At 53.9% G+C, this 17,501-nt stretch overlaps 1 protein-coding gene across 1 annotated transcript; it reads left to right on the top strand.

Moving 5' to 3' along the window:
* Positions 1 to 8,488: 8,488 nt before the first annotated feature.
* Positions 8,489 to 9,401, top strand: LOC117191487 (formin-like protein 16). Its single transcript, XM_033396341.1, has 2 exons — positions 8,489 to 9,115; positions 9,183 to 9,401. Exons 1-2 carry the CDS (start codon positions 8,489 to 8,491, stop codon positions 9,399 to 9,401), a joined length of 846 nt encoding a protein of 281 aa, XP_033252232.1.
* Positions 9,402 to 17,501: the final 8,100 nt, after the last annotated feature.

Raw genomic sequence — 17,501 nt, 5'->3', positions numbered from 1 at the left:
TCATTATTGTAACGAGAACCAACCCCGTGTAAGTCATTTTTGGGGATCCAAACCCCTCCCCGGTCACCAACCGCGGGTGTGCCTCGCTCCGCGCCTTTCTTCTCGACCCTCACGACCGCCCAGTAAGACGAGCCGACCCCCTTTCGGAGTTCCTGCGAACTACAAATTTCTTGTAGGAAGACCCCTGGACAGGACTGAGCTTCCCTCAGCCTGGAAGAGGAGACATTACAAGTGGCGCCCGAGCAGGGACCCGAAGGAAACACTAGCGAGGGGTTCGTGGATTAAAAACCCACGGCAGTCGGGAGTGCAAGAGACAGACCAAAAAAAAAAAGGGGAAAGATAACCCCCCCGCGTGTCCGCCTACGTGCATACGCGGCCGATCGCTCGACCGCAGAAAAAAACCCACCTCACTACCGCGGCGCGTAACCGTGCTCAAATCCCCACAATTCTAACGGTGAGGATCGCGAACGAGTCTACGTACGTGTACTAAGTGACAGTGAAAAGAAAAGGGAACACAGTACCTCAAGATCCCGGACGCTCAACCAGTCCGTAGGAACAGCGACGCAACGACCAAGAGAAGCATGGAGCCCTATACGGGGGAACAATCAGGTGAATACGACGGGGACGAATTGACCGTTAATCCGGGGGTCAGCACCGGCTGGATCCACAAACGCCGCCGGGAAGAACTGGAAGCCTTCGCGGAAGAATTCGGGTTCGACCGCGAAGGGACAGTTGAGGACCTACGGAAAAGGTTCGCCACGCTGGTCGAAGGACCCCTCGAACAAGAGGCCTGGATTCGACTGGCGGAACTCGAACGGGAATACGCCAAACCACCGGGACGCGCAAAGTCGCCGCAACCCTCTACTTCCGGGCAGGCGGAGAGACGGAAGGCAGACCCCAAAAGCGGTCTGCAGATCCCTGGGGCCCCCGAAGGCAGACCAACCGGCACGCCCATCGTGGTGACCGCAGCCGCCCCCCAAGACCCCCGTCCCCAGAGGTCCGCCCCTATCCCATGAGGAGGCTCCTCCCTGAAAGCGATAGACCCCGGGGAGGTAACGACGCGTTGGAAGCCCATCGATACAGTCAAGCTGCCCAGATGGCGGAACGGATTAGGAGGTGGGGGATCCAATTCGACGGACAGGATGCTCCGTTGTCTTACATCGAGCTGTTGGAAGAGCGCGCGCTTTCGTACGGGATAGACACCAACCACTTGCCTCGAGCTATGGCGGAAATCCTTATCGACCGAGCCAACCGCTGGTTCCACACCAGCAGGCTGCAAGGCGCCTCGTGGGCCAACTTCCGGCAAGAATTTTTGGCCTTTTTCCTCCCGCCGCGGTATTTCGAACAGTTAGAGGATCAGATCCGAGCCCGCAAGCAAGCGACGGCGAGTCATTCAAGGACTTCATAATCGAGCTCAGGTTGCTCATGCACCACGCCGGGTACGATGATGCCCAAGAGCTCAACAGGATTCATGATAATACTCTGCCGGCATATCAACTGTACGTGCGAAGACACGAGCTGCGAAGTTTGGCCCAACTAACAATGTTGGCTACGGAGTTCGAATCCATCCAAGAGCGGAATAACCCCACTGCTCCCACTGCCCCTCGGCCCGTCCCAACATACACTAGACCGACGACGCACCAGACGCAAAACGAGGTCGAAGCAAACCGGACCTCCTTTCGGAAGCCCCAATGGGACACGGCAGGACCGGCAAGGAGACCATCGTCAAACCGACCCGACACTCCAGCGCCGGAAGTCGCTCACCGATGGGGTGGTCCCCATCGCCAACCCACGGATGGCCTGTCGCCGCTGCGGCGAAGCCGGCCATGCCTCCCACAATTGCACCAACCCCTCTATCCTGTTCTGTTGGGAATGCGGTAAGCGAGGCGTAAGGACCATCGATTGCTGCCGCCAAGACTCGTCGGGAAACGACCAGCGTCCCGACTGGCACGGGAACAGCCGGGAACGACGCCTCCCCAAACCCAGAACTAAGCCACCCACTACAGATACAGGACGGCCGGATAGTGGCGAGGGTGACGATAGGAGGACGGGCCACAGAGGCCACTGTGGATACCGGGGCGTCCTGGAGTTTCGTCAGCGCCAACCTCGCCCGGCAGCTCGGCAACGACGCCGGCCTCAGGGAAGCGTGCGTCCAGATCCGCCTGGGTCGGTACGCGAAGTAACGCAAATTCTGTTGGCGTTCGTTAAACTGGACAAGCGCGAGGTACAGGTACCGCTCCTAGTGTTACCAAACATGCTAGAGCAGGTCATCGTGGGGATGGACTTCCTATGCGCCATCGAAACAACGATACAGTGTGGCACCACCCTCCTCCAACTCCGCGACAGTCGCCTCGCGACAAATACACCGGTAGTTACCGCGAGCCAGGTGCACACCCCAGAACACGCGCCTACGAAACCCAAGGCGACGAACGATACGCCACGCAAACAAGGAATCAGGAACACGAAGCCCAGGACCCCGACGGAACGCCCTGACCCCAGGTCATCCAACCAGGGCAAAATCTCGGGTAAGGCAACAAGGGACGCGAACAGACCCACCAGGACCCCCGGTCCAACGTCCTCGACGAGTGGTGGAGAGCCCGGAGCAACGATCGAACCCCCACGGCGGCGACGATCGTCCAGCGGCCCAGCGCCGAATACAACGACGACGTTAGCCGCCCCGGCGAGCGAGCGCGGTAACACAGCCCTTTCGATAACGGAAACTCCCACATCCGAAATCGTCCTTACTGCCCGAAGTTTTCCCAGCCGAGAACCGGGAATAGGAGCAACAGCCACTCGAGACACCGACCGGGGCCCCGACGCGCCCGTGGCCGGAGATCAACTCATCAGCGCCAACGCCACGGGGCGCTGCCGGAGCCACCCTCCCCGCGTCGCCGAAGGTTTCACAATAGCAGGCACCAGAGCGGAAATCTGCGTCACCCGAACGAGCCACTGGTCTAGTACTAGCGGCGTCATCGAGACCCGCATGTTCGTGCATCACGCCGAATACGACACGACCCATGTATTCAGCCGGAGTCCCGAAAATGCCCTGCCTACACCCGAAACTACCCCGGTGGTCGCTAATATGAGGGAGTACCCTCGTGGGATCGAACCGCCAAGCGCGTTCGACATGACCATACTCCCGAGGGCCGAGACCAGACCCCCGCTCCCGGAACCAGCCGGCTAAGCGAAGAGGAGCCAGAAGGAGTCCCCGACCCCTGGCCTCCCGACGTGGCGCCGCAAATCCAGGAATTCCTGGACGAAGAGCTGCCGAAGCTCGCAGGCCTCCGAGGGACCACGGACCTCACGGAGCACACGATAGTTATGAGGGACCAGCGTCCCATAAAGCAACGGTACTACCCAAAAAACCCGGCTATGCGTCGGATCATCGACGAGCAGGTCGACCAGCTGATAGCAGAAGGCCTGATCGAGCCCTCGCGAAGTCCCCACAGCGCCCCCATTGTCCTCGTCCGCAAAAAGGACGGGAGGTGGCGCACGTGTGTGGACTATCGACAACTAAACGAACATTCGATCCCGGACGCATACCCGTTGCCGAGGATCAACTATATACTGGAAAGACTCCGAAACGCGCGGATCATCACCACGCTGGATCTGAAGAATGGATACTGGCAGATACCGATGGCCCATGACAGTAAGGAGGCCACGGCGTTCACGGTGCTCGGAAGAGGCCTCTATCAGTGGAAGGTAATGCCTTTCGGGTTACATTCCGCGGGAGCCACGGTCCAGCGTACCCTCGACACGGTCATCGGCGCAGACATGGAACCCTTCGCTTTCGCGTATCTGGACGACATCGTCATCGTCGGCAAGGATTTCGCGGAACATTTGCGCAACGTCAAGAGAGTCTTCTCGCGACTGCGCCGGGCCAATCTGCGGATCAACGCAGACAAATGTGTATTTTTCCAGCGCCGCATAAAATACCTGGGTCACATGGTCAGCGAGGAAGGCATTCATACCCGACCCTGACAAGATAGCGGCCGTCAAAGACCTGAGACCGCCCACTAACCTGAAGGAATTGTGGCAATGCATAGGCATGGCGGGCTGGTATCGTCGATTCGTCCCCAATTTCGCCACCATAGTGCAACCGATGTCAGTGCTACTAAAGAAGGGGAGAGCATGGGCATGGGGACAGGAACAACAGGTCTCCTTCGACGAACTCAAAGTGCGACTCACCACCGCCCCGGTGCTCGCCTGCCCGGACTTCAACGTCAAATTCTCTCTGCAGACCGACGCGAGCAACGTGGGTGTGGGCGCGGTCCTCACCCAGGAGATCGATGGGAAGGAACGCGTCATCGCCTACGTCAGCCGGCGCCTTAACAAGGCAGAGTAGAATTATTCGGCCACCGACAAGGAATGCCTGGCCGTCATATGGGCAATCCGGAAATTGCGCTGTTCCTTGGAAGGATACCGGTTCGACGTGGTGACCGACCATCTCGCGCTGAAATGGCTAAACACCCTTGAGAGCCCTTACGGGAGAGTGGCGAGATGGGCGCTGGAGCTGCAGCAGTACCAATACGACGTACATTATCGGGCCGGCAACCAGAACGTGGTCGCCGACGCGCTCTCTAGGCAACCTTGGGAATCCCTTTCATGCGTCGAAGAAGAGGGCACGACCTGCCCGTGGCTCAGAAGAAGGATCCAACAAGTTCACGACGAGCCCCAAAAATACCCGGACTACACGTACGAAAACGGGCAGCTTTACCGAAACCTGGGGCACGGAGCCGACGATGACGACCACGTGCCGTGGAAGCTCTGTGTGCCCAAGGACTGCCGAGCGAGAGTCCTCCGCGAGTGCCACGACCAACCGACGGCAGGCCACCTCGGCGTACGAAAAACTATCACGAGGATATCCCAGAGGTATTATTGGCCGGGATTTTATCGCGACGTGAGGCGATATATCCGCGGTTGCGTGAGCTGCCAGAGGTTCAAGGCTACCCAACGCAAGCCAGTGGGCAGGATGCTCACTCGCAAGGCCGAGGAACCCTTCGCCACCCTGTGCGCCGACTTCGTCGGACCGTTACCCCGATCCAAACGGGGGAACGCCATCCTGCTAGTTTTCTTTGACACCTTCTCCAAATGGGTCGAACTGGTGCCCCTTAAGAAGGCAACGACGGCTAGCCTCGAACGAGCTTTCAGGGAACGCATACTAAGTAGCTTCGGTGTTCCGAAGCTGTTTGTCTGTGACAACGGCACCCAGTTCACCAGTCGGTCGTTCAAGACCTTCCTGCACACCGCCGGCGTGGAACTCCAACACACCGCGCCCTATTGTCCGCAAGAGAACCCGACGGAAAGGGCAAACCGGACCGTGAAGACGATGATCGCCCAATTCGTGGACGATCACCAAAACACTTGGGACGAACTCTTGCCAGAAATGACGCTGGCGATCAACTCGAGCGTCTCGGAGACTACCGGTTTCAGCCCGGCATTCCTCGTACACGGAAGAGAGCCCCGACTGCCCGGCGCCTTATACGACGAGGTCACGCCGGGGACGGGAAGCGCCCAGGAAACTCCTATGGGTAAGGCCGCCAGGCTAAAAGAAGTGTTCGCCATCGTCAGAAACAACATTCAAAGGGCTGAACAAGGGAGGCACTACAACCTTCGCCGACGACAGTGGCGTCCCACGATCGGTTCGCTAGTACTTCTACGGCAGCATCACCTCTCAAACGCCGCCGAAGGCTTCGCGGCAAAACTGGCCCCTAAATTTGACGGCCCCTATCGCGTGAAGGGTTTCCCGTCGCCAAACATCGTTCAGCTGCAGCACCCGAGCAGCCGGAAACGGAAGGTCGCCAACATCAACGATCTGAGAGAATTCCACGACCGCGAACCCGACCGCGGACGACCCAGGTACCGCCGAACAAGCGCCGGACCAGGACAGGGGCACAGGTACCGGCTGAAACGAAAGGAAAAGGGGGGGAAGGGGCGCCCGTGCCGGGAAAAAACCCGAGCGAGGCAAGCGACGACTGCCCGGATCCCGAAAAGTACCGACACTAGGTCGACCGACGGCGTAGCCCGCGACAAGCGTCTCCGGCAGTCCGAGACCCCACCATCACCGATCAGTGCCATTCCGCCACCACAGCCGAACGGTCGAATCGATCCCAACCCAAACGCATCCGAAGATAGCGCAAAACCACACAACATGAAGGACCTACTGATTTTCCTCACTCTGCTAACCTCGACGCGCGCGCTGGTCAAGTTGAATGACTACACTAACGCGGACTATATCCCAATAGCGGACGGGGACGCCATCATTTGGGCCAACCACGGATACCTGCAACACGCTACGAACGTGACTTCATACGAAGATTACGTCGCCGAAACGGAACAAGCCGCGGAGCTGTTTAGCCTAGACCGGATGGCGCAAGTGATAGCAGCCGACCTGGACCACATCAAGAACCTGGTGGCCACGATAAGGGTTCACCATCGGGGAACAAGGAGTATAAACCTGCTCGGAACAGCATTGAAGGTAGTGGCCGGAACGCCCGACTTCGACGACTGGGAGCAGGTCAAATTCCAACAAAAGCAGCTGGCGGAGTCCAGCCGTGGCCAAAACGAAATCAACTCCAGGATTCAAACCCGGATCAACGAGCTGACCCGCCTCGTGAACCACATCGCCAAGGAGGACACCGCCGACCGGGCCGAAGCCATAATAGCCCGGAAAAGGATCATTATAACGGATCTGGAAGACCTCATCCTGGCCTTAACCCTTGCCAAGATCAACGTGATCAGCCCCGCCCTTCTGGACGGCGCTGACATTAAGGAATTGGGCGAGCAACACCTCGCTAACATCAGCCTAGTGGAGCTACTAGAAGTGTCAAACATTAGCGTCTTCCAGAGCGCAGACCTACTCCACTTTCTCATCAAGTTTCCCCAACCGAAGCTGGTCTGTAGGAAAATGCTTATTTTCCCGGTCCAACATCAGAACAAGATACTGGATTTCAGCGAGGGAGACATCGTGGCAGATTGCGGGCCCCAAACCCTCAGCATCGGGGATTGCGAAGCCACCATCGGCGCTACGTTTTGCAGAGAACGCGAGGGGATCACCTGCGCTCAGCAGATGGTGACCGGGCGAAGTCGCGCAGTGCGCAACGGACCCGATGGATCCGATCGTCGTAGTGGACCACGGCACCATCATCGTCAACGACGCAAGGTTCACCGTTGTAGATGAGGCGGGGACCACCCAAGCAATCTCGGGATCGTACCTAGTTACGTATTCCCACCGGGTCTCGTTTAACGGGACCTGGTACGTGAATCACCTCGGCGACTCCAAAAGAAAGGCGGTGGTACCGGCGATGACTCGAATAAACTTAACGGCACACAAGGAAAAGCTAAGCTTGCCGTTCCTACGGGGGTTAAGCCTACAAAATTCAAACTACATCGACGACCTGAACGAGACGGTGACGATAAGGAGCGCCGCCTCCTATTAGTTCACCCTCGTCATCGCCATCCCTCTCTGCGCCATCATCTGGGTGCTATACCGCCGCCTCAAATCCCAAGGCCTTCGGAACGAGCATACAGCACGAGACGTGGAGGCCGCCCCCCGTTACCCCCCGGCCAATGACGAACCGGCCAGAACAACAGAGACGGCGCACGGTACTGTCGCCCCCGGCAGAGCCTTCCCGCGGCGATACATGCCCAGAGGCCGGCCGAGCCCAGCGATAAGAGCTGGCCCTACACCTGGCCCATCGGCGCCCGAAATCCGATCGGAGCCCGCGTGCGACGCTGCCCGTAAAACGAATGTTACGAAGGGAAAAGACGACAAAAATGAAATATACAGAATTGCAAGCCCGCTGACGCCGGCTCCCGTGAGTCGCGCTGTCAGCGGAGGGAAATGCATGACGTTAGAAATACAAGAAATAAGTCAGATTCCGAACGCCGAGCGAGCAAGGCGATTTTGATAAAACCCTACTATACCAGAACCAAAACAATGTAAGTTTTCGTCACGTCCCCTGGGAGGCCCTAGAATTAAGAAGATTAAAGTCGATTAAATAGAAAATAGACACTCTCCCCCGAACTCTACGCACCAAAGAACCAGCCATGAACGCCACCGAGAACACCCCAGCTAAGGCGCACCAGAGAGCCGCTGCATCAGCAGAGTCACCCGAAGTCGTAGACCTCACGGATTTCTCCGACGCCGAGGAACCGGAGTCCGCTGCCAAGGTGGACGAGGAAGCCGCCCCGAAGCCAGGAGTAGCCGAAGAACCCCACACCTCCGATGGGGGCATGTACGCAGATATGGAGCTAGACGCCGACGAGGCAGGGGCAGCCGACCACGAGGGTCCCCGAGACAGCCCCGCTGTTCTCCCGCCGACCATCCGGGTTCCGTCGAGAGAACCTGTGGTCGCCGCCGCCGTATAAACGACGAGCCGCGCCCTGCTCCCCGGAGCCAGGGTCACCGTCATTCGAAGAGGAGTTCGAAGATGCCGGTTCTAGCCAGCACAGCTTCCCGGAACCAGAGACGCCATCATACGCGCCGATGTTCGAACAGGAGTTTGAAGATGCCGGTTGTCACCAGCGCCGCGATCCCCGAACCGGCCGTGGCATTTACCGCCCCGAGAGGGGGCTGGAGCGTTACATACCGAAACCATACAACGCGTACTACGACGACGGGGAGAGCGAAGAGGAGGAACCCTACGGTCGGCAATTCATAGCCGAAACAGAGACCTTTCACCACACGGTCACGCCATGGGGGTTGCGCGTCACGCGTAACCACCAGATGTCCGTAGACGTCTTTGTCCCTCCCGGCCGGAATGTCAACGCGTTCTTCAGAACATTCCGAGACGCCGCGGAACCAATCGACGACCGCTCCGAACTGGCCGCCCCAGCCAGGGCAAGCCCCCCGCATGCCGAAGCGCGACCGCCAACGCCCGCATCGGATCCTCCCCGATGCCCCAATCCTCCCGAAGAGTCGGCGGCGGCCACGCCCCCGCACGCCGAAGCGCGACCGCCAACGCCCGCATCGGATCCTCCCCGATGCCCCAATCCTCCAGAAGAGTCAGCGGCGACCACACCAACGCACGCCGAAGCGCCCCACGCGGAGGCAGCGCAAGGCCCTCCCACTGAATGGCCCACCGGGGCTACAGAAGAGGGAAACGCCGCTCTGGTTCGACAAGCGGAGCTGACCGAACTGATTTCTACTACGATTTCTTCAAGACGAATCTACGCGGGAGGGGCAAAGTCCAGCGGACTTCTCCCTGATCGAAGAGCTGAATCAGCCCACCCAGTGGGTAATCGCGCCGGCAGATTGGCAGGTGAACGTCCCAGGCCGGGCCCTACCGGCGGGCCTCATCGAGGAGATACACCAGCGGCTGCTGGAAGCGGAGAGGCTCCGTTTCGCGGGATCGTCACCGCCTCATTTTTCCCCTTTTTATATCTCCAGTTTCCCTTAAATATATCGTTACTTAGCCTTAAGAACAGAGAATGCATACAATAAATGTACCACCAATAAAGAAACTCATTCCCCATATCGTTTCGCCTACCGTTTCACGACAGCCAATCCCACATTCTCGTACCAACACATTACCCCCACCTCTAACGAAAAGCTCCCGAAGCACTGACAATTAGCCGGTAAGAACGCCCCCCACACCAACACATTGCCCCGCGTTTAGCCATAAGCTCCCGAGACACGAACCGTTAGCCGGTGACAACTCCCCACCGGGCCAACACATTACCCCCACCTCTAAACTTAAGCTCCCGAAGCACAGACTAGCCGATAAGAACCCCCGCCCCTTCCCTTCGCGGCTTCGGGACGCTCCGCGAAGCGGCAGCCAATCCAAAGCCGACGAAGACGAAGACACGTAGATACTGATAAGTTAGAGATCGGCGGCAGCGAAGTTTTCCCGAGCGCGCAAGCGCCGAGCAGACTTCACTTACGCGGAGACCCGGGCCGAGTATAGACGTTGTCCCGCGTGACAACTAGGGTAAAAGTTAAGAATCCTTCCGGGAACGTGACGAAACAACAAAAAAAAATATTCAATGTAACAAATTACCTGTGTAACTAGCAAGCAAATAAATCATTATTGTAACGAGAACCAACCCCGTGTAAGTCATTTTTGGGGATCCAAACCCCTCCCCGGTCACCAACAACTACTCCGCACTCACCTCCACTAACCCCCGATCAATCCTCGAAACCCCCCCCTCACGCAGGTGTGACACGCCCTGCACCACTCTCTCGACCCCCCAGGTGTGACTCGCCCTGTGACCCCTCTTTCCCGACCCACGCAGGTGTGCCTCGCCCTGCGTCCGCCTCTCTCTCGACCCACGCGGGTGTGCCTCGCTCCGCGCCTTTCTTCTCGACCCTCACGACCGCCCAGTAAGACGAGCCGACCCCCCTTTCGGAGTTCCTGCGAACTATAAATTTCTTGTAGGAAGACCCCTGGACAGGACTGAGCTTACCTCAGCCTGGAAGAGGAGACATTACACTGCCTAATAGACTTAAAACCTTCAGAGGATTGATTAATAATACGACCAAATAATATAAAAATTAAAATTTATGTTCCAATAACATACAGTTCTGGTAACAATACTATTCTTCTACCAGCAAGATCACAAGTTGTCAGAAAAATAGAATTAACGTCCGATATAGAAACCATATTAATCCCAAACCAGGAAATTCAACCTGGTATTTATGTAGCAAATACAATAACTTCAAAAAATAATACATTTGTCCGATTGCTGAATACAACCAGTACCAACCAATTAGTACATATAAATAACATACAATATGAATCACTTTCGAATTACAAGGTAATTCAAACAACTCAAAAAATCCGAGAAAAAACTGTCATAGCTGAATTAAGCAAACATTTCCCAGTACAATTCAAGAAGCAATTAACTAAACTATGCACCAATTTTAGTGACGTATTCGGGCTTGAAACCGAATCAGTCACAACAAATAATTTTTATAAACAGAAATTGAGATTGAGGGATGATGAACCTATACAGTGGGGAGCAAAACTGAGTACATGTTCGCAGACTTTGCACATAAATGCCCACAGAATGAAAACGATCAAAGCAAAACAAACAATTTTTATACCCGATACTCAAAATGAGTATTGGGGTATATTAGATTTGTGGTAAAAGTGGATGTGTGTAACGTCCAGAAGGAATCGTTTCCGACCCCATAAAGTATATATATGCTTGATCAGCATCAATAGCCGAGTCGATTGAGCCCTGTCTGTCTGTCCGTCCGTCCGTCCGTCCGTCCGTCCGTCCGTCCGTCTGTCCGTCCCCTTCAGCGCCTAGTGCTCAAAGACTATAAGAGCTAGAGCAACGATGTTTTGGATCCAGACTTCTGTGATATGTCACTGCTACAAACATAGTTCAAAACTTCGCCCCGCCCACTTCCGCCCCCACAAAGGACGAAAATCTGTGGCATCCACAATTTTAAAGATATGAGAAAACCAAAAACGTAGAATTGTAGAAAATAACCATATTTTTAAGACTGCGGAATCTGAATTGGATCGTATTATTATTATAGCCAGCATCAAGAAAATAATTTCATTTTTTCTCGCCCTGTCTCTCTCTAACACACACGTAGCATAGGCGGCTTTGCTTAGAGTAAAACATTAGCGCGTAGATCTCAGAGACTACAAAAGCTAGAGCAACCAAATTTGGTATCCACACTCCTAATATATCGGACCGAGACGAGTTTGTTTCAAAATTTCGCCACACCCCCTTCCGACCCCGCAAAGGACGAAAATCTGGGGATATTCAAAAATCTCAGAGACTATTAAGGCTAGAGTAACCAAATTTGGTATCCGCACTCCTGTTAGATCTTACTATAAAACGTGTATTTCAGAATTTCGCCCCACCCCCTTCCGCCCACACAAAAGACGAAAATCTGTTTCATCCACAATATTGCACATTCGAGAAAACTAAAAGCGCAGAATCATAGATAATGACCATATCTATCAGATTGCTGAATCTGGATCAGATCAGATCATTTTTATAGCCAATAGGAACAAATCAATTTGCATTGGCTACGCAGCGCCCGACGTCACGCTCAGACTGATTTTCTGTCTCTCTCGCACGCACTCTTTGTCGTGTCGTTTAATATTAGCGGCTTCTGCCGGAGGAGAGCCATACTGACTTAGTATCGGGTATAACTGTAGAGTTGCGGTGTCCGCAGCAACTCACAACGTTCCCCCTCGTTTCAGTATTGCTTTATCAAATCAGAATGCATTTAAGTGAAAGAGAAAGAAAGAACAAAAGAATGGGGGAAAAGAAAACGAAAAAACAAAAACAACTCGCATGTACTCACTTTTGCACCTTTCTATTTTGATCTATGTTATCGCCAAATGAATCTTGATTTACAGTTATCAAGCAGCAAAATCATCGCAGAAAGAAAGAAATAAGTCGTTTATTCTATTCTAGTCTCTTGGTGAGAACAGTGCAACCAAATGCATTATTAATTGAAGAGTTCCTAAAATTTAATAAAAATGAAAAAAACTCCTTTTGAAGTTGAAAATAAAATCCAGACTTTAACTGAAAACGGCTGCTCGTCTCGAAAAATTGCAAAAGCGCTAAATATTAGCCAGTCGGTGGTAATTAGAGTGCAGAAAAGGCGTGGAGTTGCCTCTAAGAATATTTCAGGTGGACGCCCCCCACTGTGACGCAGGGCTAATAGTCACAAATCTTAAAAAAGACCCTCAAATAACACCAGAAGAGGCTGCCACAGCTATTGGCAAAAATGTTAGTCGATGGACAATAAGGAGAGCTCTTCAAAAAATCGGCTACGTGGCTGAAATCAAAAAGAAACGAGGGGGAACGTTGTGAGTTGCTGCGGACGCCGCAACTCTACATTTATACCCAATACTTAGTCAGTATGGTTTTCCTCCGGCAGACGCCGCGAATATTAAACGACACGACAAAGAAAGCGTGCGAGAGAGACAGAAAATCAGTCTGAGCGTGACGTCGGGCGCTGCGTAGCCACTGCAAATTGATTTGTTCCTTTTGGCTATAAAAATGATCTGATCTGATCCAGATTCAGCAATCTGATAGAAATGGTCGTTATCTATGATTCTGCGTTTTTAGTTTTCTCGAATCTGCAATATTGTGGATGCCACAGATTTTCGTCCTTTGTGGGGGCGGAAGTGGGCGGGGCGAAGTTTTGAAATATTTTTGTAGCAGTGACATATCACAGAAATCTGGATCCAAAACATCGTTGCTCTAGCTCCTATAGTCTTTGAGCACTAGGCGCTGAAGGGGACGGACAGACGGACAGACGGACGGACGGACAGACAGACAGGGCTCAATCGACTCGGCTATTGATGCTGAACCGTCGCGGCAGTGTTTAGTGGGTTTTGAAGTCCTCGAGGATCGAGGTATTTTTCGCATAGGCCAGTAGTTGCTGTGGCGTCCTCTTGGAGGCATCTTCCAGTGATGCCAGCACTGGGGCGCCCAGGTACTTCCTCCTTGCCCTTAAGAGAGCAGGACAGTTGCAGATGAGATGTTCCAGGGTTTCGGTTGCCCCAGGTTCGTCACATTTCCTACAACTGTCTCTGTTTGTGATGCCTAGCTTTGTTGCATGCGCCGCAGCCAGGCAATGGCCCGTTAATATTCCCACTAATAATCTGCAGTCCTTCCGTGGTAGGTGCAGCAGGTAGTGGCTGAGTTTGTCATTGCGTTCCTTGCACATGATTTTCGAGGTTCTGCAGGCGGTGGTACTCCTCCACCTACATTCGGTTTGTGATCCGCCCTGCTTTTCTAGATCGCTTTGCAGCGTTCTGAGGGAGACAGGCACGTTCTCGGTTCTCGTATTCGCCAGCCCGACGCCTTCCTTAGCTAGTACGTCCGCCGTCTCGTTCCCTTCGATGCCCTGGTGGCTGGGAATCCAGTAGATCCGCACTGACTTTGTCGTGCTTAGGGTATCTAGTGCCTCCCTGCTCGCCAAGACATTTCTGGAACTGACTGCGGACGACTGCATGGATCTTATCGCCGCTTGGCTGTCGACGAATAGGTTGACCGCATCGTGTGCTCTTTCAGTGAGAAGAGCGACTTCCGCTGCTTTCCTGATGGCAAAAACCTCTGCCTGGAATATGCTACAATGGTCCGGTAGCTTATATGACAGCCTTATCTCAGGGTCTGTACAGTATAGGCCCGCTCCTACTCCTCCGTCCATCTTGGAGCCGTCCGTATATATATTGAGGTGCTCCGTTTGGTCTCTTCCGATTTTCCAGTCTTCAGGTCCCAAGGATGCAGTTGTTTTTACGTCGAGGCATGTTTGTGGGGTCATGTAATCAGTTGATCTGTTCATTTCCCTTCCAATTGAACTATGCCCATATTCTTGTGGCGACATATTTCCTGAAGCGATGAGGCGTTGTGCTGCCTTTCCTGCAGTCAGACGGGCGTGGATGTCTAGGGGTTCGATTCCAAGTAGGGTTTCGAGTGCTTTTGTTGGGGTTGACCTCAGCGCCCCTGTAATTCAGAGCAAAGCCTGTCGCTGAGTCCTTTCCATAAGCTTATGATACGTTTTCTTTCCAGTAGCTTGCCACCACACTAAGACTCCATACAGCAGAGTTGGTCGCACCACCGAGATGTAAATCCAATGCATCAGAGCCGGAGATAGGCCCCATGTGCTGCTGAGCATCTTCTTGGATGCATAAAGCGCAATGGTGGCCTTCTTCACCCTTTCCAATACATTGGGTTTCCATGCCAGTTTACTATCCAGTACTGTGCCCAGGTATTTGACTTGTGTTTTTGGGGTTAGCCTAGTTTGATTGATCTTCGGGGGGGTCCATATCGGTACCTTGTACCTCTTGGTAAAAAGGATGAGGTCCTTCTTGTCCGCGTTGATACTGAGTCCTACTTCTTCCGCCCACTCGCGTATCTCCCTGAGTGTTCGTTGCATTAGTGAGCTGAGGGTCGATGGGCAAACACCCGTAATAAGTATGCTTATGTCGTCCGCATAAGCTGTTATTATTGGGGCCTTCCTTTCGTATCTCTTGATGAGGTCGTCGACCACCAGATTCCACAGGAGGGGCGACAGGACTCCACCCTGGGGTGTGCCTCTGTGTGCCTCTTTCACCATGGAAGCGGTGCCCCACTCTGATTGCACCCGTCTGCAACCTAGGAGGTTCCTTATCCACAGGTTGATTGCTGGGTGTGTATTAGTTGCTACCAGGCAATTTGTTATTGCTTCCGTAGCCACGTTGTTGAATGCTCCGGAGATGTCCACGAATACTCCCAGTGCATACTTTTTATTGTGAAGGGCTTTCTCAATGGTAGCTACTACCGAATGTAGTGCGGTCTCCACCGATTTCCTTTTAGTATGCATGCTGGTTGGTTGACATCAGTCCCCCTACCTCATTCCTGATGTGTAAGTCCAGCAGCTTTTCTAGCGTTTTTAATATAAAGGAGGTAAGGCTTATCGGTCTATAGTCCTTGGGACTCGCATGGCTGCACTTTCCTGCCTTTGGGAGGAAGACAACTCTCGAGGTTCTCCATTGGATAGGGATATAGCCAGTACTTATACAAGCTGTGAATATTGCGGAGAGCCATGGGGTAATCGCCTCTTTGGTCACCTGCATCATGGCTGGGAATATCCCGTCAAGTCCTGGTGCTTTTGTGCCCGCAAAGGAGTCTATTGCCCAGTGGATTCGCTTGGTGGTTAACAAATCTGTTGGGGGGTGTTGTTCCTCGGTTGCTAGGTCCTGGTGCTCTTTGGCATCAGCGACCTCGGTGCAACCAGGGAAATGTTCCTCCATTAGTGCTGTTAGGGCTTCGTAACTGCCCACTGTCCACTGTCCGTCATCTAGCTTTAATTGGCTTTGTATGGTAGGCTGCTTAGAGAGCAGCTTCCGTAGCCGTGCGGTTTCTGGTACTTTCTCGATGTTGGAGCAGAAGGTCCTCCACGAGTTCCGTTGTGCTTTACGTATTTCCTTCTTGTAGCTCCTGAGTAGGAGTCTGTATTCCTCATAGACGATCCCTTCGTTCGCTTGTTTGGCGATCTTAAAGAATTCCTTGAGGTTGTCCCTTTGAAGAGAGAGATCCCGGCTCCACCAGAGTGGCTTGGACCTCTTCTTCGTCCTCGAGGGTTTGCACGATGTGTGGTAGGCGTCCAGCAACGCGTTGGATAGGGTCTCTAGAGACTTCTCTATGTCCTCCGCGGATTTCACTGTGCCCGGACTCGCGAGCTTCGAAGTAACTGTCTTTTTAAACTTTTCCCAGTTTGTATTCCGGGGGTTTCTATAGACTATTACCTTCGAAGAATGTTTGAAGTCGCACTTAAACTGAATGTACTTGTGATCTGAGAAGGAGGGTCTTTCAAGGACCCTCCAGCTAGATACCGTAGTACTGTTTCCCGTTGCTAGTGTTAGGTCTAGCACGTTGGATGAAGTCGGACCCACGAAGGTGTGCTCCTCCCCGACGTTTGCTATATATAGATTAGTATAAAGTATAAAGTCTAAGAGTGACTCACCTCTATCATTGATGTCGGTGCTTCCCCACACATTGTGGTGGGCATTGGCATCCGTCCCGATGACGAGTTGATAGTTTTTGGTGCCGGCTTCTGTCACCAGGCTCCTGAGTTCGTCGGGTGGTGCGGGTCTGTCGTGAGCCATGTAGCAGGAAGCCACCAGAAGCGCTTTTCCTCGCTTTCCAGCATCACAACCGTCAGGTCATCCGTGCTGTAATGAGACATAAGGTAAGCATGGATTCCCTTTCGTACGAGTACGACGGTTCTGTTCCTGCTTACCGATGTTGCGTAGAACAGTTTGTGATTTGAGGACTTTAGTCCGGCCACTGAATTGCCTGTCGCAATCCAGGGCTCCTGGACTAGAGCTATGTCGGCGAGCCCTTGCTCCATGGCGATGAGGAGCTCCGCCGACGCTACCTTGCTTTTATGCAAGTTTAGCTGCAGCACACTCAGCATGGGTGGCTGGCTCACTTGCATCGGACGGGTTGACTACTCACGTCAGGTCACCGTCTTCCTCGTCTTCGTCCTCAAGCGCAAGTCCCTGGGCGGCCTCCACGATGGACTCGAGACCTAAGTCCTTTTCCACCTCGCCTACCTGCAGGGTATGCGCGTCCTTGTCCTCAGGGTGGCGCTTTTTGAGGCGCAGGTAGACTACCCATGCCCCACGCCATCTTCCCGAACTTGGGATACAGCAGATCCTCTGCCTCCTTGTTTATTTGGAGGATCACACATTGGCCCCCCTCGTTGGGTAGTGGGCTACCAATGTGTAGGATCCTCCAATCGGTCGTTGGCACGTCCGCGTTTTGCCGCTGAAGGAGCTTCAGCGCTCGGTCTCCCTGGATTGTGATGGGGAAGAGTACCTTCGCCTTAGGCTTGGACGGGATAAGCTCCCGGTCCACAACCTCCAGCTTGGCCCCCTCCCACATCGCCTCCAGTTGGCAGACCGTACGCGTCAGCCACCTTAGGGTTGGATCGTCGTTGCACTTTAGGATCTTAACCCCATTTAGCCACCCAGCACCATCGAACGTGGGCATAGGGGCCGCGGGGTCTTCTTCCATGTGTGCAAACAGTG

The sequence above is a fragment of the Drosophila miranda genome (genome assembly GCF_003369915.1).
Source record: "Drosophila miranda strain MSH22 chromosome Y unlocalized genomic scaffold, D.miranda_PacBio2.1 Contig_Y1_pilon, whole genome shotgun sequence".
NCBI lineage: Eukaryota > Metazoa > Arthropoda > Insecta > Diptera > Drosophilidae > Drosophila > Drosophila miranda.
This window is presented reverse-complemented; position numbering and strand designations above follow the sequence as displayed.

Bases quoted from the DNA above. Each gene is read 5' to 3' on its own strand.
- LOC117191487 (XM_033396341.1), top strand. From the start codon at position 8,489: ATGTTCGAACAGGAGTTTGAAGATGCCGGTTGTCACCAGCGCCGCGAT. The intron at 9,116-9,182 runs GTTCGACAAGCG...TCTACGCGGGAG, and splicing joins AAGAGGGAAACGCCGCTCTG to GGGCAAAGTCCAGCGGACTT.